The sequence below is a fragment of the Carcharhinus amblyrhynchos genome, chromosome 2 (assembly GCF_965287045.1).
Source record: "Carcharhinus amblyrhynchos chromosome 2, sCarAmb.v2.hapA, whole genome shotgun sequence".
Classification (NCBI taxonomy): domain Eukaryota; kingdom Metazoa; phylum Chordata; class Chondrichthyes; order Carcharhiniformes; family Carcharhinidae; genus Carcharhinus; species Carcharhinus amblyrhynchos.
Genome location: NC_137325.1, coordinates 55,950,911 through 55,972,666, shown reverse-complemented (window position 1 = coordinate 55,972,666; position 21,756 = coordinate 55,950,911). Strand labels below are relative to the sequence as shown.

Genomic DNA, 21,756 nt, shown 5'->3' with positions numbered 1-21,756 from the left:
AAATTGCCCTGTACCCCATGAGAATTTACCTTCTTTACAAGTCTCCTATATGGGACCTTGTCAAAGGCTTTGATTACAGTAAAAACCGGTATATGATTCTGGCGAATTTTCACGTGTATTGGTTTAGTAACTTCATGTTCTTGGAACTTAAGTACAGGAACAATTTTAATTTTAATGTACAAGTTGTTTTCCTTTTGAGGGGGAAGAGTGTAGATGGTGAAGATTTATCATTTTGTGATTATGTTGTCTCCATGGGGCAACTTTTTTATTCATTCATGGGACATGGATGGCACTGGCTGGCCAGCCTTTATTGCGCATCCCTATTTGCCCGAGGGCATTTCAGAGTCAACCACGTTGCTGTGTCACATGTAGACCAGAGCAGGTAAGGACAGCAGATTTCTTTCCCTAAAGGACATTAATGACCCAGATGCGTTTTCCAACAATCGACAATGGTTTCATGGTCATCGGTAGATCCTTAATTCCAGATTTTTATATGAACTCAAATTCCACTATCTGCATGGTGGGGTTCAAACCCCGGTCCCCAGAACATTAACTGAATTTCTGCATTAATAGTCTGGCGGTAATACCCATTAGGCTAGTGCCTCCCCTAAAACTGTAAATGAAGTTATTTTAATATGTTTGACCTTGTGTTAGAGTTACTCAGTGCAATACAAAACAATGACTGACTGCTGCAAGGATGGCATTCACCATCAAGATGTGTTGTACATGGTCACCAACTGCACATTCAGCAAATTGTAATTTTTGTAGTTGGGATACATTTAGATGCAGTGTCTGCATAACCACGTGTGTGCACTTGATGTTATCTTGCACCATAGGAAAGCTGGTTACCCTGGGAAAGCCACATGCATTTCTGCCAGCTTCTCTTGGGTCAGAGACAAACAATGAACTCCCCTGTCCTAATGTACAAAGAGTCTGTCGCCTCTAATTATACAGCAATGGATGGTGAACTGGGAGGTGATACAGATTTCAACTGCTTCAGCCTGACCATGGTCACCTGCAGAGCCACTTGCAGCACCAGTCTTGCCCTGCTCTGAGGTTGCGGGTCTGCCTACAATAGGTAACAAGACTTTAGTGAACACCTGTTTTTGAAAATGCACATTGTAGATATTGTACCTGGCTTAGGTTAAGATAAGAGAAATGCTTCTGGAAGACCACAGGTGGTGAAGGCCTTCTGCTGCGATCCCTCCTCTGCTCCCTCTCTGTAGCTTGTTGTCTTCAGTGCTGCCACAGTTCAAAGCCCCACTCTTGCTCTAATTAAAGAGAGATTGCAAATAAAACATTCATGACTAAAAGCAAGTCATCTAACCAGAATCTTTGAAATCAGAATGAAGGTCACCTTCATGCATCTTCTCCGTTCTCCATGCACCATTTTTGTCAATACCATCAAGATCAAACATCTCTGGAAACTACCAGACACTTATACAAATTCATCAGAGTTAGCAGAAATTAATTAGCAGCTAACCTGCAAGTTGTTGATTATCCCTTTGGCTGGTCCTTCCAGCTGCTGAACACATGTTCAGCCATACAGGTTAATGAGAGTGTTAACTGGAGCAGCAGGATTGCAGATGTCAGTTCTAGCGCCAACTCAGTGTTACATGCTGACTGACATCACTGACGGACTACTCTGCTTGCATCTGACACACATTCCTAAAACTCAAGCTGACACGTCCAACATGAGCCATGCCAGGTGTTTCCATGTACAGCACACATTTTGATATCCAAACCGCACCTTTAATGCCAAAACTGCAGGTGACCAAAGCCCAATTTTCTGTCATTACATTCACTGACTTTACAGGGACCAGGTTACAGTATAGCTCAGTTGGCTGGACTCGAGCATGTGGTTCAGAATAACAATGATTCCAACAGCCTGGGGTTTGATCTTATTCGGGCTAAGATAACTTAGGACCTGTCTCCTTACCCTGCCCTTTTGTTAAAAGACAGCAAAAGCCACAGGTCGGCAGTCCCCGAAATATTGGAGGATGCTACTGAAGATAAAGGAGCCTCTTGAAAAAAGTAATTTCTGTAGCTACTATATTTTGGCCTATAGAAAGACAATAGAGTAAGCTCACCTTAATGATTAGAAGTTTGTACTTCTAAAAGTAGGAAAGCAAAATACAGTCATAATCTCTATTTGGCAAAGTATTTGTCTCAGTGAAAAATAATTTAAAAAGTCATCCTGACATTCATGTATTAATGTGCAGTTACTATACACTTACAAGTGTATGCAACAATAGAACTTATGCCTGCTGAAAACTTTTAAGTAAAATCAATTGTACTCAACTGGAGTTTTCAACTATAAACTGTGAAAAGTACTTTTATAAGTGTCAGTACTATGACCTAGATTAGTGATCAGTGCAGAGGCTTGGGAGAAGGGTTATATCACCAAGGGGATGAGTGCATGCTGAGGAGGCGGACAATGTGACTGAAATCTTAAAAGACTTGGCAAGCCGATGATGCATTTATATCACACACATCATAGTATGTAATAGGTCTGCTTCAAGAGATGTTATTATTATAACAGCACCACTGTTTAGCAGGCTTCTCACTTTGTGTTCAGAGTCATTGTCATTGCAAGACTTTGGCCTGCTGGTTACAAAGTCCTGACACAAACAACTTGAACAAATCTTCTGTAAAAGGAGGAAGTGGAAACCGAACTGGAAAAGCACTAGAAGAAAATTGGAAGTGGTTGTGTTTTTTTTGGCTGGGGAAGGGTATTGGTGGGAGTGAGGATTGAGAGAACAAAAACTTGGTCTAGTAAGTATTTTTAGGAGGCTTCTAAAGAAAGGCAAGTTGTAAAGAGAGTTTCAGGTAGGCAGGGGTCTGGAGTGACACATTGGACAAGGTTGGCGATGGGTGACTGGAAGGGGGATTAGACGTAATCTGGTATTAAAAGAATGTATTATGTTAGGAACTTAATAAGGAAGAAGATCTTGATTTGGCTAGGACAGCGTTTGTAAGACTGTATGCAGCAAAAGGCACAGGCTGCAGAGCTCTGTATCACCTGTTAGAGTTTGGGTGGATTGAAATAGAAACCTAGAATCACAGTGTGTTTTGAATGAAGTTCAAATTGTGAAATTAGTAACCAATGTGTAAAAATTCCACTGCTTGACAAATGTCCAACCCTACTTATTTGTAGCAACAGTTGGTACAATCTAAGAGGGTGGTAAAGAAACAGTGCAAAGCAATAGGTAATAACGGTGTTCCAGCCAGTGATACGCTCATTCAAATAACAAATTTTAAAGCAATGGGAAGCAAGAACTTTGGGAGATTTATTTTTCCTTTTACTAACCTGGTGGTACTCAGGTTACTGAACTGTTCTTAACTGTTGCTCCCACATCACCTTTACCTGTCCTCCGTCAATTTGAATCACTTTGGTTTAAATGAAACCACTATGCTCTGTTCATATTGACTTATTAAATAAACAATCTTTTCAATATAACCATTTTTCTCCATAGGATCCTGGGCAGAAGCTTTGGCAAACCATGCTCAACCTGGAAAAACAAGGTCTGGAAGCTATGCAGGATATCTTGAAATGTGAAGGGCCTGTTGATCCTTTGGAAGTGGCGGACCTCTTTTATGATTGTGTGGACACTGAAATTAAATTTTACAAGTGACGTATGTACAAGTTTCTTGCTTTATGCTAACAAGCAATTCGTTCTTAGAATGCAACATCAAATGTGCTGCAAAATTGATTTATTGGGGTGCATATAGCTAAGAATTTTAAGTACAGTGATAAAATATTCTCTAAGTGACCAATCAGAGAGAAAATAAGAACTGTAATGAGGTTAGATAAAACTGTTGAAATATTAAATGTTTTCTAAAAACAAATCAAACCAGATAATAAAGTAACATGTTCATGAGATTCTATAACATATATCGTTTCTTAGAGAATTTTGATGAACGTATTGCAAAGGTATTTCCATAGTATGAAAACTTCAGTTAAACAAATTCCTGGGATACAACAACACGACATGAAAGCAAAATACTGTGGATGCTGGAAATCTGATAGAAGATTCTGGAAACACACAGCAGGTCAAAACCTGTGGTGGGAAATAGTGTTAACAAAATTCTGATGAAAGATCATCGACCTGAAAAGTCAACTGTTTCTCACCACAGATGTTACCTGATCTGCTTTGTCTATCTAGCATTTCCTCTTCTAAATTCAGATCTCTGGGGATTTGGTTTTGTATTTTTCTTATTTTAATTAATGCAGCTGTGAGTTAAATCACTTTTGTTTTCAAGTTTAAAAATATTAACAAATTTAGTAATCAGAAAACTGGAAGAATTGGGTTTACTCGCATGAAAATTTCTTTCCGAAGTTTTTCAAATCATGCTTCCAATAGATTTTGCAAAGTGTAATGATGAAAAGAGGTGGTACGTATCAGTTGCTGCATCTCAGAACCCATTTCTTTCATGAAGTACACACAGTTGACCATTGAGAGGAACTAAAGATGTGTTCTACAGTTGTCCATTTGTACAGAGAGATGAAGGACCATCTTCACCAGTCAGTTGTTCAGGAGGGCTCCAATATTTTGATCTTGAAGCTTCCAATTCTATCACGGTTAACTCAAATGTTCGCATTAAATTTCTGGGAATAACTTACTGTTTTATTTATGTTTGGTCCGAAAGTTAAAGACACATGCCAATAGACTCCAATTTCTTCAAAATATTCCAAGTTTGACCATGAGGTATAAATAGCAATTAGTGAAAAGTAAATTTCCTCCATTATGAAGAAAATGTCTACTACAAGAGCAACAAATGTTTGGATAAATATGACGAGATATTTAACCAAAATATTCTTGTTGTTCAAAGCACAATTGGATGCCAACATTGGAGAATTATCATACTAGAGGGATGAGCCTCAATGAACTTCCCATATCCCTAACTTTTATTATGTTCTAAACGCTTTTTTTCTTTTGCAGCTGGTAGCAGTCTTTGTCGGCCTCTGTGGAAAAACGCAAGAGAGTTCTTCAAGATAAAAGATAGTCTCTTCAAATGAAATACGAAAGCAAAGACTTACTCTTGCTTGGTTGGTCTCCTTTTCCAGATTTTTTTCAGCTACTCGCTAAAATGAAAACTTCATACATCCAGTTGTGTATTGTCTAACCTTTGTGTCTAGCGATAGGAAACAGCCAGTGATTGTTTTTTAGTGTGTGCATGCAGATTGATATAAAGCAGGATCTTCTACATGCTTTATGTTTGTAATGGTAGCACTTACATTCCTCAAGATCATTAATTGAATAAAGAATAATAGCCAGGTGACAAAGAAACATGGCATGGAATATTCTGCACTGAGCCATGATTGTACGGTATTTTTCTAATTTTGTTTGTGGAAGGTCTTGTCAAATTTAATTCAGACAGATCTTTATTTCTGTCCATGGTTAACATACAATTTGTGCTTTGATGTGCCTAGGCATGTACTTGGTGTGGAATTTCTTATAATTCACTGCAATTAATAACAATTGAGTCTTGTGTCTCTCAATATATCCCAGTTGCCACAGCACTGGGACTCGAACATTCCTTTAACATGAATAAAAACTCCAGAACTTTGGAATCTACATTCGTAAGTTGTTCAAGCTTTGCTCCTGCAATTGATATCATTGAGATTTTCATGCATTTACACCCTCAAATATCACTTCTAACTATCCTTTGTTCTTTTATATTGTTTCCATGAGCGATACAGTCAGGATATTTTCTGGTTTTCTAATTTGTTTTTCCTGGGCTGCAGCTTTGTGCTCCTTCCAGCAAATATGAGGCTCTTCTCTACAAAAAAAAGAAAATGACCTCTTTCCTTTCATTCTCATGACAGACTTATTAGCACTGGTTGGCATTTGCATCTCTCATTGCATGCTTGAACTTTGTACTGGCCTTTGTTTGATAAAGTCCAGTTGATCCTATAAGATTTATTTTGTATTTAATGTTTTGTTCCTGTCCAAGAAAACATGGTAGATGTAGTTCCTCAATTTGCTTTTATAAAAAGATACTCAGATCTTCTATCTCAGTTACAAATTCTTTCTTCTTGATGTAGAGTGACGCTGAATTCTCAGCTGGTATCACGTAATTGAGTCGAGCACAATTGGTGATATCCATCAATCTTCTGCTTTTCAATCCCAATTATCCCAAGTTACATTGTTTCGATAACATTAACATTTTGAGTTGAATCCTGTAATAGCAATTAAATTGATTACAGACTTGTAAATTTGTTCCAATTAATCATTAACTAAAATATATACATTGAGCAAAATTGTGTTAACGCTTTTAAATCCCAATTGGACAATAGTTAACTGACATCATTGGCTCATAACTTAATTGTAATCAGCTACATGATCAGTACATTTTCAATTGTTGCATAACTTGGGAGGCTGCACTAGATATTATGTATTGTGTACCATATGTTGAGATGTGAGTCCTGTATTTATAATCAGTAGCTGCAATTTATGCATAGTGACACTGAAGAATATGCACTGTGTGGCAAGATTAAATGATCTGTTTGGACATTGCAGTGAAATTGGTTTGATTTCTGTTTTCTTTAGTCATGTTTACTTTGGTCTGCCAATTCATTTGTTAACTATTGAAGTCTTTCATGATGGTGAAAATTTCAGTATCTCAATAGAACTGATGTCAGAATCACATTCCTATTAACAACCATGGTGTGGATTTCCTTTGGCAGAACAGCGATGTGCAGAGAATAATAAAAACTATAATAATCTGATTAAAACCTCAAAGTCTTGCATTGTGCTTGTGCATAGCTACATCTCCTGGGTCAATGGTCAGTGGAAGGTTCTGTTACATTGTAAGCCTTTTTTTGTTTGTTCAGACAAAGATTTGTATAACTATTTCTATAACTAGCTGTCAAATCCAGATACAACAGTTTCAGGATTATCTCAAGCACTCTAGTAGTTCACATTTGAAAAGCATGTGCCAACTTTGATAATGAGAGAAATTTGCCGACACTTATTGTACAAAAGAAACCCAATAACTATTAAGTTGGAGATAGATATTCTCTAAACCTTTTAGATTTTCATGCTCATTTGGTATTTGCCTTTTTATTGCCTCACTTTATTGCTTTAAAACAAAATATGCCATTCTGCCACAGAACACCACTCCAGCATTCACTCCTTAGGGGCTCAGTATGTTTGCAGGATCACTCTTGGGATTGCAAAACATGAAAAAATGATTAATAGTGGAACAGTCTGTCGCTCAAAGTTCCTCTGTAATGAGCACCTTGGTGTAAGATTATGTTGTAGTCTGCAAGTTTGTACTCGAGATTTCCCATGTAAATGCACGATACTGCACAGTGCTGTATTAGAAAAAGGATTGCTCTTGTATAATGATGATGTACCAAATGCAGCATTTCTGTTATAGAGACACCAAGTGGAATAAAGCAGTTTCACCACAAAAGAAGGAAAAACTTGGAAGTAACTTCTGTTTGCTCTTGTACATCCTCTAGTGGTAAGTCATAAAGTAAAGATGCGAAGGAGCAAAAGAAAGTATAAAACTTCTTAAAGTGTTGATACTTTTTCTTTTAATCCAGTGATAGGAAATCTTTCCTACTCCATCACATGAGGTGATCCATACTTTTGACTTGGGAAGTTTTCTGAGACTAGTCAATTGACATTTGTAGTAGAGTTACTTTTAATGTACATCTTTTTCGCAACATGGGAATTAGTTTTGAATGCTCAGCTGGAACCCTCAGGAGTCTGGTTAGTGAATCACGTTGGGAATTGCTTGAATCAAGATGCATGTTCATCATTGATTTGCTCAGTCAGTACGTTTTTTCCATAAAGCAAAGCTCACTATTTACACTTACAGATTTTTAAAAATATAAAGTTTCTATTTTGTGCAATGCAAATATATCATTGAGATAAAAGATAAATCTGTAAAGTGGAGAATTGCTTCAAATGTTGTTACAGTAGAAGATTTATCTTGTCAATTCTTTTTGCAAAGTATTATGACTAAATGAGTAAAATCATATCAATATTTTATCCATGCAAATTTGGAACAAAAAAGCACATTGTATTTTCTTTTGTACCTTTAATGAAGACAACTTTAATGCTGACAGTATTGATGATTGATGGGATATATGTGATTGTATCCATCTATCTTACGGGATGATGGATTGCGCCCAGGGTGCATATCACCTCTAGGTTGAACATTGTCTGTTGTGGCTGTAGAGGCTGATTTGTGAGAGGCAGTCCAGTCTGCAGCTGGCACAGTTGAATAATGTACTGCTTGTATAGCTTGACTTTTTACCATCTCTCAGTAGCTATATTGTAAATTGAATACTCTCAATCCAATTTTTAAAAAAATTACTTCTATTGACATTTGTAAATCTTGGATACTTGAATAGTTCCTTTTTGCCTGAGCTGTATGTATGTATGCAGACATATGGGAGAGAATTACTTCAAGTTCCCTAACCATAGCATTTGAGCACAGCAAGCAAGCAGATTTTCTGTTTTTCTATCTTATATTTTCAACACTGTAGTTCTTTCCCCCTGTTTTAACTTTGTGTCCATTTCAGTTTTCAGGCACTCAACATTGTGTAAAAAAAACTGTATCCTTCACATTCTGTTTCATTTCTAAATTTCCAACAAGCATGTTCTCCAGCAAACATCTTCTCTCATACATGGAATGGAGTGTACAGATACTTTGGAACTATATATTCCTAGTACCATATGGCAAAACAATTTGTGCAGTTCTTGTTAGCCACTTGCTTCTCAAAGTACTCTTTAAAATACTTTGTCCTAATTAACGTGATCATTCCTTTTTTTTCATTTTTAATAATCAATACATAGCTTTGTACTATTTTGTTTTGATTTATCTTCTTTAAAATTATTTTACTTGTGTCCATTCCTATTAAGATTCAGGTCAGTTTAACTTGTACACATTGTGCATTTGAAAGATCTACCTGCTATATAATTTTGGTTTTAATATCAACTAAGTTACAAGTGGATCAATATTGCTAACTTTAATTAGACAGCATGAATTCCATAATATATTTCACAAGACTTTCTAAACTTAAATTAGTAATCTGGGCAAACATGTATTCACCTACCAACTGCTGACTATCATTGCATCGGCACTGAAATTCATACACCATATCCTTCAATCGTGTGGCAAGTAATGTTCATTGTGTATCATAACAATTCTCAAATGGGTGAAAGGCTGCCACTCTCTAGATCTATTTTTACTTCTAGACAAGCTGCTCCAGTACAATTACAACAATGTCAACTTCCTGGCAATATGAAAAATTGCCCACTTATGTCCTGTCCACAAAAAGCTGGACCACTGATGAGAATGGACACATGGAAGGGGAACCTCAGTTATGCTACTAAATTGGAGAGGTTGTGGTTTTCCATGGAGAAGGGAAGCTTAAGATGAGACTTGACAGATATTATTCAAAATCTGGTGTCCGAATGGAGTAGATAGGGAAAATTTATTCTCGTAGGTGGAAGAATTGAGAATCAGAGAATACAGGTTTAAGATATTTGACAAACAATGCAATGGAGATATGAAAAAATGTTTTTATTCAGTGAATGGTTAAGATCTAGAAAGCAGTGCCTGAAAGTGTGATGGAAGTAGGTTCAATGAACACATTCAAGACAGAAATCTGCAGGGTCATGCTGAGAAAGCATGGGAATGGCACTAGGTGAATTGCTTATTTGGAGATCTTGCAGAAATGATGGGCTGAATAGCCTCCTTCTGTGCTGTAACCATTCTGTGAAATCCAATTACCAACCCATCACCTACTCTTGATTTCCGGTAAATTGGTGGAAGATATCATCAATAGTGCTACCAAATAGCACTTACCGATACCTAGTTTGAGTTCCACCTCTTAGAATCATAGAATCCTTCAGTGCCATTTGGCCCATCAAGTCTGCACCGACTACAATCTCACCCAGGCCCTATCCCCATAACCCCATGCATTTACCACTAAGGGGCAATTTAGCATGATCAATCAACCTAACCCACACAGCTTTGGACTGTGGGAGGAAACTAGAGCACCCAGAGGAAAGAATGCAGACATGGGGAGAACGTGCAAATTCTGTAGTGACCTAAGCCAGGAATTGAACCCATGTCTCTGGTGCTGTGAGTCAGCAGTCCTAACCACTGCCACTGTGCTGCCATTAGCTTCAGATTTCTTTATCACCTAGTTCCAAATATAGATAAAGGAGCAAAATTCCTAAGGCGAGGTGCATGATTACCTTGACATCAAGGCAACATGTGTACGTGGGTATCAACATATCCATTGAAGTTAATGAGAATCAGGAGGATAAACACCACTGGTTTAAATCAAACTTAAAGATGACTGTGATTGTTGGAGCCAATCATGTCTGCTCTAACACTTTGCTGCATGAGTTCCCAAGGACAGTATCCTGAACCCAACCACCTTCAGTTCCTTCATTAGTAGTCTTCCCAAGATCAGAAGTGTGGATATTTACAGATGATTGCATGGTGTTCCGTTCCGTTCCATTCCATTCACAATTTCTCAGATAGTAAAACAATGAATTTACCACATTGACAAAGAACTGAATTTTCAAGTTGGGGCTGATAAGTAGCAAGTAAGATTTGTGCCAGGCAATGATTGTCTCTAACAAAGAATCTAACTACCTCCTTTAATGTTGTACAGCATTGCTATGGATTCCCACTATCAATATCCTGGAGGTTACTGCTGATCAGAAGCTTAACTAGGCCAGCCATATTGATTCTGTGGCTGTCAAGAACAAGCAAGAGGCTGGGAATTCTGTGGCAAATAGCTCATTTCTTGACACCCCAAAGCCTTTTCACCATCCATCAGACAGAATTGTAATGGAATATTTTCATTGGCCTGGATGAGTGCAGCTCCAACAACTTTTAAGAAGCTCAACATACTGGACAAAACAGCCCACTTGAATAGTATCCTGTCCAGCCCACCACCTTAAATATTAAATTCTTCAATTACAGTATATATAATCTATAATCTGTCACTGAAGGGTATTCAGCAACATAAGGTAAACCAGTAAAATGGCTCCTGTTGAACACTGTCTCTAGTCAGAAACTATATCAAGGAAACTTATTTTCCAGTTTAAAAATTGGCAAATAGAGATTTAATGTTGAAGCACTTTGTGGCAACTTTGCCATAAGTACAATGTGATGCTCAAGCCTATTAATGTTGTCACGGACAGATGCATCAGCAACAAATGCATTGCTGAAAATGAAATAGTTTTTTTTCTTGTTGGTGTTCTCACCACCTGCCATAGGCCAATCTGGCATCTGTATCCTTCAAAACTCAAGCCAGCTTCAACAGTGGTGGTAGAACTAAGTCACTTTTAGTGATGGGTGTTAAGTCCCCCACCCAGAAGTCATTGTGCCATTTTTACCATTAGTTCAACTTGAGGATGTACTTTACCACCTACTGTCTTCCCCCACCTGAGGAAAATTAGCAGGAGGTTTCCTTGCCCATGTTTTGATATGCCATTAGATTTCGTGGGATTGCAAAGTCAATGTTAAGGACTCTCGGGACCATTCCCTTTTGACTATATACCACTGTCACCACGTCTGGTGGATCAGTCCTGCTGGTAGGGAGGACATATCTAGAGGTGATGTTGGAGGGGTCTGAGCTATTGACTGAAAGATGTAATTCCATGGCTATGTCAGAGTGTTGCTTGTCAGAGGTTGGTGAAGAGGACTTTACAGGTTCCAATGTGTTTTTGTCATATTTGGTGCCTAGTTAGTACTAACAAGGGAAATTAAGAAAAAAAAGACAAAACAGGTTCTTTACAATGCAATTGTGCTTTTTTTAAAGAAAAAAGCTGGCAATTCTTTACTACTTCCCAACTATTTAAAAATATATGGTTTCCCAGACATGTTAGTACCAACAAATACTTTGTAGTATCTGATGCCGTGGAAGTTGCAGAAACAGAGGAGAGATGACTCCTTTTACTTCAAAAGGACCAATAATGGTGACAGCAAAGCAGCTACTCACTATACATTCTGCTGATTTTGAGGGTGGAGAATGGGGGGGATAACAGATTGCTGTTCCACTACCGCTGCTAAAAATGATAATTGACCCCAGGCAAAGGCTATTCAGAAGTGATGGAAATCTGTGTAAGGTTTTCCATAACCAGGAAACCAATCATTTTGACAAAGGAGGAGGACAAGACTGCTAGGGATAGTATACAGAGTAAATCTTTTTAAAAGTTCATTTATTAGTGTCACAAGTAGACTTACATTAACACTGCAATGAAGTTATTTTGAAAATCTAGTCAGTATGGAGATCCAGGAGTGTGGATGGTATTCTGATGGAGAAGCACCACTGTGACATAGGAATGTTTTAATTTGGTACATTTAGCATGCACCAAATTCTATTTTTCCATTTGTGAATACAGAATTTTGTTTGAACTGAGGTTGTTAGAACTCAAAACAAACATTTTCCATTGATTTTCAAAATTAGGAATCCAAGGCTTGCAGATTCCTTCTGCAGCCTGTGCTGACCAAGTCCACTGCATTAATTTGAACAGTTGTGATATCTACAGTAGAAATTCATTTCATATCCAGGCAAAAACTAAGAGTGGTTCTAAGACATTCATAGACTAGTTCTTGCGCCATATGAATGGCCAAAATTCAAATTTTATACATTTTTATCTATCACAGTGCTATAGTATAAATAATCTGACATAGCTGATAGGGAAGATAAAGATATTCAGTGCAGTCTGTCATTAAGAAGAGTTGCTAAGTATTCCTGATCTGAGAGGGTCTGCCCAAGTAAACTTGAAGTGAAAGTGAATAAAATAAATAACATCCATTTATTATTGTGTCTTTTGCAGTGTATTACCGCAAATGATTTCATTAGGGTGGTGCTGGGGAAGGGGTGTGGTCCACAGTGCAGCCTGTGGTGGAGCAGTGTGTGTGTTAGAATTCAGCTGCAGCATTTTCAATTAATTTGCCCACTAACCCTACATCTGTGACTAATTCAGTAAAATCAAGCCAGGTTTGTGAAACTAATTACAATCACAAATGTATAAAAGGCTGTAGATTTTTTTTCAGCATATGAGAGAGTATAACAATATGAGAAAGTTCATCGGGCAATGGTATCTTGCATACAAATATTGCAAGAAGTACATTCAATTACAAAAGCAGGTATGGATGCACAGCATCACACATTTGTGATATCTTAACTGCTTTGTTAAACATTAATTAATAGTTAAAACTGGAAGAGAACTGATTTTTTAAAAATACCAGCAAACAAATTAGAATGACTGGATGAGTAACTTTAACTGAATTATACTTCCCTCTAAATTTATAATTTAACCATTATGGACATCGACAAAACCTTTGTATTTAACCATGTGTAATAGTGCTACCTGCTGGTAACAAAAGTGCAGTACACCAACAACCAAAAAGCATTTTCGCATACAAATTGAAAAATGCCCCTTTAAAGGGAAATGAAAATTTAGGTTAATTCCCAATCGATCAAAGAATAAAGACAGACAAAATTAGTGAGCTAATCTTTTTGATTGACTCCATCAAATCGTCATTGACTTAAAATTATTGCCTGAAAATAAAGATACCATTTTTAAAAAGTTGTCAGCCATGAAACAGTAAGTTGTAACTTAAGTAAAATACCTCTTATCCATAGTAACATTTAATATTTTCCACATTACTTGTTTCAGATTGCCCTACAGTTTGTTTAGCTAAAATGTTAGTAGACATTTTTTGAGATAGGAAGGGTGATTTTAGATTGCTATCTTCAGATAGTATTTCTAATTTGTTTTAAAAGTTGAAAATGTGCATTTACGTAGTATTTGTTTAATTACCTATTCATAATGAAACAAGCTATTTGCTCAAGTAAAATGTAATTAACAATAAAACAACCTTTGTCACTTAATCATGAAAGTCAGTTTTTCAAAGTATCTGAAGAACATTGTTTTCGTTTTATTGATGGGCCAAGTTCATGACAAAAAAAGTCTTCCTTCAGTGATTTCACATGTGGTCTTCAAACTGATAGAAAGTGTGGACCCACATCACAAGCAATGAAATCAAAACTCATCTTGATGGTGTTGGCGCCCGATGACCTTTTTGGCTAACTGGAAGAAAAGACATTTAGAAAATAATTACAAAGTAAATCATAGTTCATTTTCACTACATTCTCCAAGTTATGTTCAAATAAGATTAGCAAATGGTATAGAATTGCCAAATTAGTATTTAAATAAACACTTCACTATGGATGTGAAAACCTCAACCAAGCTCACTGTCACAATCAAGCTTACTTGCCACTAAAAGTAATGACTACAACAATATTTCCACACTGGCCTTTGTGCACACCAGTAGTAGCCCATGTTAGTCACCAGGAAGCTGGGGTAAAACTGCAGAAACCCCAATTCTGCCTCTTATATTATTGGATGTTCTTCAATGTTATTGACGATATAGTCAAAAGATTTCCCGAGTCGTTTTCCAACTCTTAACCATTGAAATTCAAGTTGCATTGCATATTAAATCAATGGTCCACAGTAGAAGAAACTGGATGGTGGATGAGGTATGTCACTAATCTTCCATGTCTGGAATTTGGATTGAAATCTAGCTCTGACCGATGAGATAAAATTTATCAACTTCTCACAGTAGTAATCTTTGTGCCTAACTATTGTAATCTGTGTATCCACGTCTATATATGACTGAACTGATTACTTCACACTTTAGGATACAATTAATGCAGGTAAATGCTGCTCTTCAGGAGAGTAGTTGAAATAAACACTGGTAACATTAACAACAAAAACAGAAAATGCTGGAGAAACTCAGCAGGTCTGGCAACATCTGTGGAGAGAGAATAGAGCTAACGTTTTGAGTCATTGGAACTATGATGTTGTGGCAATTATGGAGACTTGGAAGAAAGAAGGGCAGGATTGGCAGTTTAGCATTCTTGGATTTAAATGCTTCAGACAAGATACAGAGGGTAACAAAAGAGATGGGGATGTTGCTTTACTGATTAGGAAGAACGTCAAAGCTAAACTGAGAGAGGATACCTTGGTGGGATTATGCAGTGAAGCCATGTGGGTAGAATTCAGTAACAGGAGCAGTACTACAGACCTCCCAACAGCCAGCATGAAGTGCAGGAACTAATGTCAGCAGATTATGGGAAGATGTGTGCTTTTATTTGCCCTGTTTGCAATCAGAACTCTCCACTCACCTGACGAAGGAACAGCGTTCCGAAAGCCCGTGGCATTTACTACCAAATAAACCTGTTGGACTTTAACCTGGTGTTGTGAGACTTCTTATTGTATTAAGATGTAAAAACAACAGGGTTGTTGTGGTGGGCAATTTTAATTTTTCTAACATAGGCTGAGATTCCTTTAGTCACAGAGTATTGGATGGGGCAGAGTTTATTCAGTGTGTTCAAGAGTGCTTCTTGAGGTAATATGAAGATTGTCCAACTCAGGAAGAGGCTAGCTTGGACCTGGTTCTGGGAAACGAGCCTAGACAGGTGATTGATGAGTCAGTGGGGGATCATTTTAGGAACAATGATCAGAGGATGTTGACATCCTGGGACATGTTGTGATAAAAAGGAAGAAGGTATTGGAGGTTTTTAAAAACATTAAGGTGGACAAGGCCCCAGGCCAGATAAGGTCCATTCCAGAATACAGGAAGGCAAGGGAATAAATTGCTGAAGCCTTGGCCAAAATCTTTGTATCCTCTTTAGTCATGGGCAAGGTACCAGAGGATTGGAGAATAGCTAACACTGTTCCTCTGTTTATGGAGGGCAGAAGAGACAATCCAGGAAATTACAGGTCTGTGAGCCTTGCAGCAGCGGTGCGGATATTATTGGAGAAGATTCTTAGGAACAGGATGTACTCGCGTCTGGAAGAGAATAGGCTTATTAATGATAGGCAGCATAGTTTTGTGAAGGGGAAATCATTTCTCTCCAACTTGATTGAGTTCTTTGAAAGAGGGAAAGTGACAAGAAAAATTGGGAAGGGCAGTGGATGTTGTACACGTGGACTTTAGTAAAGCCTTTGCTAAGATCCCTCATGGCAGGCTGATGCAGAAGGTGAAATAATATGGGATCTGAGGTGAGCTGATAAGATGAAAACAAAACTGGCTTGGGCATAGAAAGCGCAGAGTAGCAGTGGAAGGGTACTTTTCTGACTGGAAGTCTGTGACAAGCAGTATTCCACAAAGTTCGGTGATGGGACCCCTGTTTGTAATTTATATACATAATTTGGAAGAAAATGTAGGTAGTCTGATTAGTAAATTTGCAGATGATACAAAAATTGGGGGAGTAGTGGATAGTGAGGATTGTCAGAAAATACAGCGGGATATAAATCAGCTGGAGACCTTGACCGAAATATGGTAGATGGAATTTAATCTGGACAAATGTGAGGTGATGTGATTTGCAGAAGGAAAGTAGGCAGTGAATAGTATGGCCCTTAGAAATATTGGCATACAGAGGGATCTAGATGTACAGATCTACAGTTCCTTGAAGGTGGTAACTTACATGGATAAGGTGGTCAAGAAGGTGTATGGCATGCTGGCCTTTATTGGTCAGGGCGTTCAGTATAGGAATTGGACGATCATGTTGCAGCTGTATTAGAGTTTGGTTTGGCCGCGTTTGGAGTATTGTGTACAATTCTGATCAGAATTCTACTGGAAGGATGTTGCTATTCACAATTTATATTAATGATTTGGATGAGGGAATAAAATGTAACAACTCAAAGTTTGCAGATGATACCAAATTGGGTGGGAGGGTGAACTGTGAAGAATTTAGAGATCCTTCAGAATGATCTGGCTAGGTTGGGTGAGTGGGCAAATCAATGTCAGATGCAGTATAATTTGGATAAATGTGAGGTTATTCACTTTGGAGGCAAAAACAAGAAGGCAGGTTACTACCTGAATGGCTGTAGATTGGGACAGGGAAGTGTGCAGCAGGACCTGGGTGTCCTTGTGCACCTGTCACTGAAGGTAAACATGCAAGTGCAGCAGGTGCTAAAGAAGGCAAATGATATGTTGGCCTTCATTGTGAGACGTTTTGAATACAGGAGCACGGATGTGTAGTTGCAATTATACAGGGCCTTGGTGAGGCCACACCTAGAGTACTGTGTGTATTTTTGGTTTCCTTTTCTGAGGAAAGGTGTTCTTGCTCTCGCGGGAATGCAGCAAAGGTTTACCAGGCTGATTCCAGGAATGGCGGGATTGATGCATGAGGAGAGATTGACTAGGTTAGCATTGTTTTCACTGGAATTCAGACGAATGAGGGAGTGATCTCACAGAGACTTATAAAATTCTAACAGGACTAGACAGAGTAGATGCAGGGAGGATGTTCCTGATGGTGGCGGAGTCCAGAACTAGGAATCAAAGTCTGAAGATTCAGGGTAGACCATTTAGGATGGAGGTGAGACATTTCTTCACCCACAGAGTGGTGAGCCTGTGGAATTCATTACCACAGGAAGTAGTTGATTGCAAAACACTGAATGTATTCAAGAGGCGGCTAATTTTAGGGGCAAATGGGATCAAAGGTTATAGGGAGAAAACAGGATTAAGCTATTAAGTTGGACGATCAGCCATGATCGTAATGAATGACGGAGCAGACTCAAAGGGCCAAATGGCCTCCCCCTGTTCCTATCTTCTATGTTTCTACGATTCATTGGAAAGGGTGCAGAAGAGATTTACCAGGATGTTGCCTGGTTTGGAGGATATGGACTATGGAGAAAGGTTGAACAAACTTGGATCGTTTTCCTTGGAGCATCGGAGGATGAGGGGGGACTTAATAGAAGTTTACAAGAATATGACAGGCTTGGATGCTCCTTTTTCCCAGGGTTGAAGGGTCAATTACTCAAAGGCATAGGTTGAGAGTGAGAGGGGGAAAGTTTAAAAGAGATGTCAGGAGCAGGTTTTTCACGCACAAGGTGGTGAATGCCTGGAATGTGCTGCTGGCGAAGGTGGTAGAAGCAGATTCTATAACAACATTCAAGAGGCATCTGGGTAGATACGTGAATAGGCAGGGAATAGAGGGATATGAATCATGTAGAGGCAAGAAAATATTAGATGAGTGGCATCTGTATCGGGCCAGACTTGTGGGCTGAAGGGCTTGTTCCTGTGCTGTACTGTTCCTTGTTCTTTGAAATGAAGATAGGTGAATGTTGGAAAATTGCTTGGGTACACCCCAATCAGAATATAGGTTTGCAGTGGTGAGTTTCAAATCAAGCCATAATGAGATGATGAATATACTGATTAGTCAAACAAACCAGTTCTGCAGGCCATGGTACATCTATATTGGGAGCAGTCTTCCCAGAATCTGGGTCAGCAGATAGACCTGAAAGCTCTGCTTAGAAATATACTGACACTTGGTTACAACAGAAACTCCCTTAATTTTTCTTCTGTTTTGAGGCTCCTGGTTTATATAATAGATATGTCTGCTGAGATTCTTTGAAGGCTTTCAGAAATGTGGTCCACTTATTATGTTCTATTTGTGACCATTCATTTAAATTTTTCTTTTATGCAATTTGAAATTTCCATCTGCTGTCCAGCATCATCGGGCTGTATCCCTAAAGTTATGCTGATGAGCTAACTAAGGGATGAACTTTTACCGCTCTTGCTGGCAAGTTTGAAGGCTCATATAATGAAACGTGTCTGTTCAAGAAATAGGTGGTGGCGAGGGGATTTGGAAAATGCAATGTGGCCTGTGCTTCACCTATCCAACCACCCCAACCAGTTACATGGAGTGGAGTCTTCAGGTGTCCAGCCCACCCACCCTTGGTGCCCTTGACCCCATTTAGGCCTTTCAGTGATCAAGTAATGATAATGTAAAGGCCTCATCCTGCTCCTACCATTATTTTGTCTACCACAGGGGCAACCTGCACCAAGCAGACACTTTGGCAACTACGCAGTCAGGCAAGATGGGGTACCTCCTTTAGGAGGTCTGAGTTGGAGAAACCCTATCCAAGGTTATACATCTTTTTCACCTTCAAACTAGCATCCCCAGCTTTTCAAACCTGGCCCTCCCAATTCCCCTCTCTGGGGCCTGCCTGTCGCTTTTTACTGCTAACCTATACTTACTTTCAGTATGGCTCCATTAGCTCCTCTTCATTGGAGACTGGCTGTAGTCCCTGCAGTCATCACCACTAAAGCCTGGCAATGCTGGGAATATACAGCTGGCAGTTCTTTAAGACAGGATTTCCTCCCTAGATTGGGCAGAAGTCTCGACCTGAGACTATTAATGTCCCGCTCAAAGTTAATGGTAAAGGGGCTGCCAGTATCATCTCCCTCCCCTGACTTCCTGCCTGCAGTGCTTAATTAGATGAGAAATTCAGAGCCTGCTTGTTAATTGGCCCCCTTGTTTGATTGTGCCACAAAGAGAACCTCCAGCATGTTGTCCTGACACCTGAAATAATTGAAGTGGAGAAGATTCTCTTGAGTGACAATATTGATGATAGAAGGCTGCCTTATAATCTGTCTAAAGTACTATATGTTTGTTCTAGAAGGCTGTTTTTACTGTTAATGGAAATTTCAGATGTGTAGTGTCTATTTTTAGTGCTGCAAGAAACCTGAGAGTTCCAAAGTAATGCCTGTGCACGTCTTCTGCTGAAGTCATGCCAGACATCATATTGATGATGGCACTGTGCACAGCAATCGGTGCCTGTGGGGAGGGGAGCTGTGTAATGCTGATTTGATTCCAGCACTGCCAATTTGGAGCTCAATCTATTCAGTAGAATGAAGGACGCCCAGAAGTCTGACAGTTTACACTTGCTTCAACAGAAAATTAAAATTATTTATGTGGTTCAGTTGGTAGGATATGGCATTTGAAGATGCATTCACTGATGTTGACCACTTAGCTGAAATAATGAACTTTTTGTAACACTTCTGCATCCAGGTCCTCAGGACCTGACCCTTGGCATTGACTGCCAAAGCTGTCCAGTTCTCATTGTTGGTCCAGAGTTCTGCTTGTGAATATAGCACATCACTCTCCTTCTGCTCATTCTGAAGCCTCAAATGCAGAGTTAGAAACTCTTAGCGTCTGTTCTCTCCCATGAATGCTACTTGTGTGTCTTTCTCAGGTCAGAATCAGTTTTAGATTGATTTCCGGCATCTGCTCTAGCCTTAATGCACATTCAGTTGAACACATGCAGGAAGGCTGTAAGGGGTACAGGACAGTTTAAGTGGTGCTATCCTGAGACACATTTGGACCCCCTTCTGAGGCATGAAACACTTAGGGTCACAGGTCATTCTGGCTGCACACACAATAATGAGCAGACATCACTCTTGCAACTGGCACATATTAATCATTCATTATTACCCCCACTCCTGTCTTCAGAATTAACAAATTTTGCAGTCTGCATTCTAAAACTTATACAAATAAAAAATGAGAAACATGAATTATAGATGTTAGCGAAGTATTATGTTTATTAAATATTAAATCCCTACTGTTCAGTGTGTCCCTGAATTAGTAATTCAAAGATAGGGAGTTTTCTTCTCTAGTTGCTCAGTAACTATAGTGGAGATTACTTCATACAGAGAATCTCTGTGCCTATTTTGTAACATTATAAACTTCAATATTGCACAGGCTGGAAACATGAGTCACAGCAAGTTTCATCAATACCTAAAATGGCTCCAGCAACCAATGAGCATTTTTTTTTTACACAAATGAAGAAAAATGATGCATTTTCACTAATTGGCTCGCCAGCCAATAGTTGCCAGCGAGAATTCTCTGCCCATTGAAGTGGTGGAGGCTACCTCGCTAAATATATTTAAGACACAGGTTGGTAGGTTTTTGATAGGCAAGGGGATTAAGGGTTATGGGGAGAGGGTGGGAAAGTGGAACTGAGCCACTTCAGATCAGCCATGATCTTATTGAATTGCGGGGCAGGCTCGAAGGGCTATATGGCCTACTCCTGCTCCTATTTCTTATGTTCTTATGAAAGCAGGTTTGTTTGATGGTCTGGGTCTCATCACTTCACCAGCATCAGCCTGAAGAGACAAAACAGGCACCTAACTGCAGTCCATCAGCTCAGAGAGGTGGCCCAGAAACTGACCCAGACAGTAGGAAAGTATGTAGTTTTTGAAATATTGCTTGATCAATCTACATGTAATTGTCTTCGACTAATATAGGATACAAATCTTAAGTAGCTGGCAGGGTCATACGAGATGCACTCATTTTGTATTGAACATAAGAACGTAAGACATAGGAGCAGGAGTAGGCTATCTACCCCTTTGAGCCTGCCCCGCTATTCAATAAGATCATGGTTGATCTGAAGTGGATCAGTTCCACTTTCCCGCCTGCTCCCCATAACCCTTAATTCCCTTGTCTATCAAAAATCTATCTACCTGTGACTTAAATATATTCAATGAGGTAGCCTCCACCACTTCAATGGGCAGAGAATTCCAGAGATTCACCACCCTTTGAGTGAAGAAGTTCCTCCTCAACTCCGATCTAAACTGCCGCCCCCCCCCGCCTTATTTTGAGGCTGTGCCCTTTAGTTCTGGTTTCCTTTCTAAGCGGAAAGAATCTCTCTACCTCTACCCTATCTAGCCCCTTCATTATCTTGTAAGTCTCTAAGAACCCCCCTCAGCATTCTAAACTCCAATGAGTACAGGCCCAGTCTATTTAATCTCTCCTCATAAACTAACCCCCTCATCTCCAGTATCAGCCTGGTGAACCTTCTCTGTACTCCCTCCAAGGCCAATATATCCTTTTGCAAATAAAGTATTGGAAAGTATATGTATTGGAAAGGTTAATCAATGAATTTCAAAGTTTTAAGAATCAGATGC

At 39.0% G+C, this 21,756-nt stretch overlaps 2 protein-coding genes across 9 annotated transcripts in view; one reads left to right on the top strand and one right to left on the bottom strand.

Moving 5' to 3' along the window:
* Positions 1–6,746, top strand: part of LOC145354635 (secernin-1-like) — an 84,323-nt gene extending 77,577 nt beyond the window's left edge. For all 6 annotated transcript variants that reach the window (XM_080206104.1, XM_080206069.1, XM_080206077.1 and 3 more), the window contains exons 8-9: positions 3,477–3,636; positions 4,944–6,746. In XM_080206104.1, the coding sequence (XP_080062230.1) occupies positions 3,477–3,635 (159 nt within the window). In that variant the 3' untranslated portion in view covers position 3,636; positions 4,944–6,746. The remainder of the gene's footprint in view (positions 1–3,476; positions 3,637–4,943) is intronic.
* Positions 6,747–13,911: 7,165 nt separating this feature from the next.
* Positions 13,912–21,756, bottom strand: part of wipf3 (WAS/WASL interacting protein family member 3) — a 103,994-nt gene continuing 96,149 nt past the window's right edge. For all 3 annotated transcript variants that reach the window (XM_080206053.1, XM_080206052.1, XM_080206059.1), the window contains exon 8: positions 13,912–14,087. In XM_080206053.1, the coding sequence (XP_080062179.1) occupies positions 14,047–14,087 (41 nt within the window). In that variant the 3' untranslated portion in view covers positions 13,912–14,046. The remainder of the gene's footprint in view (positions 14,088–21,756) is intronic.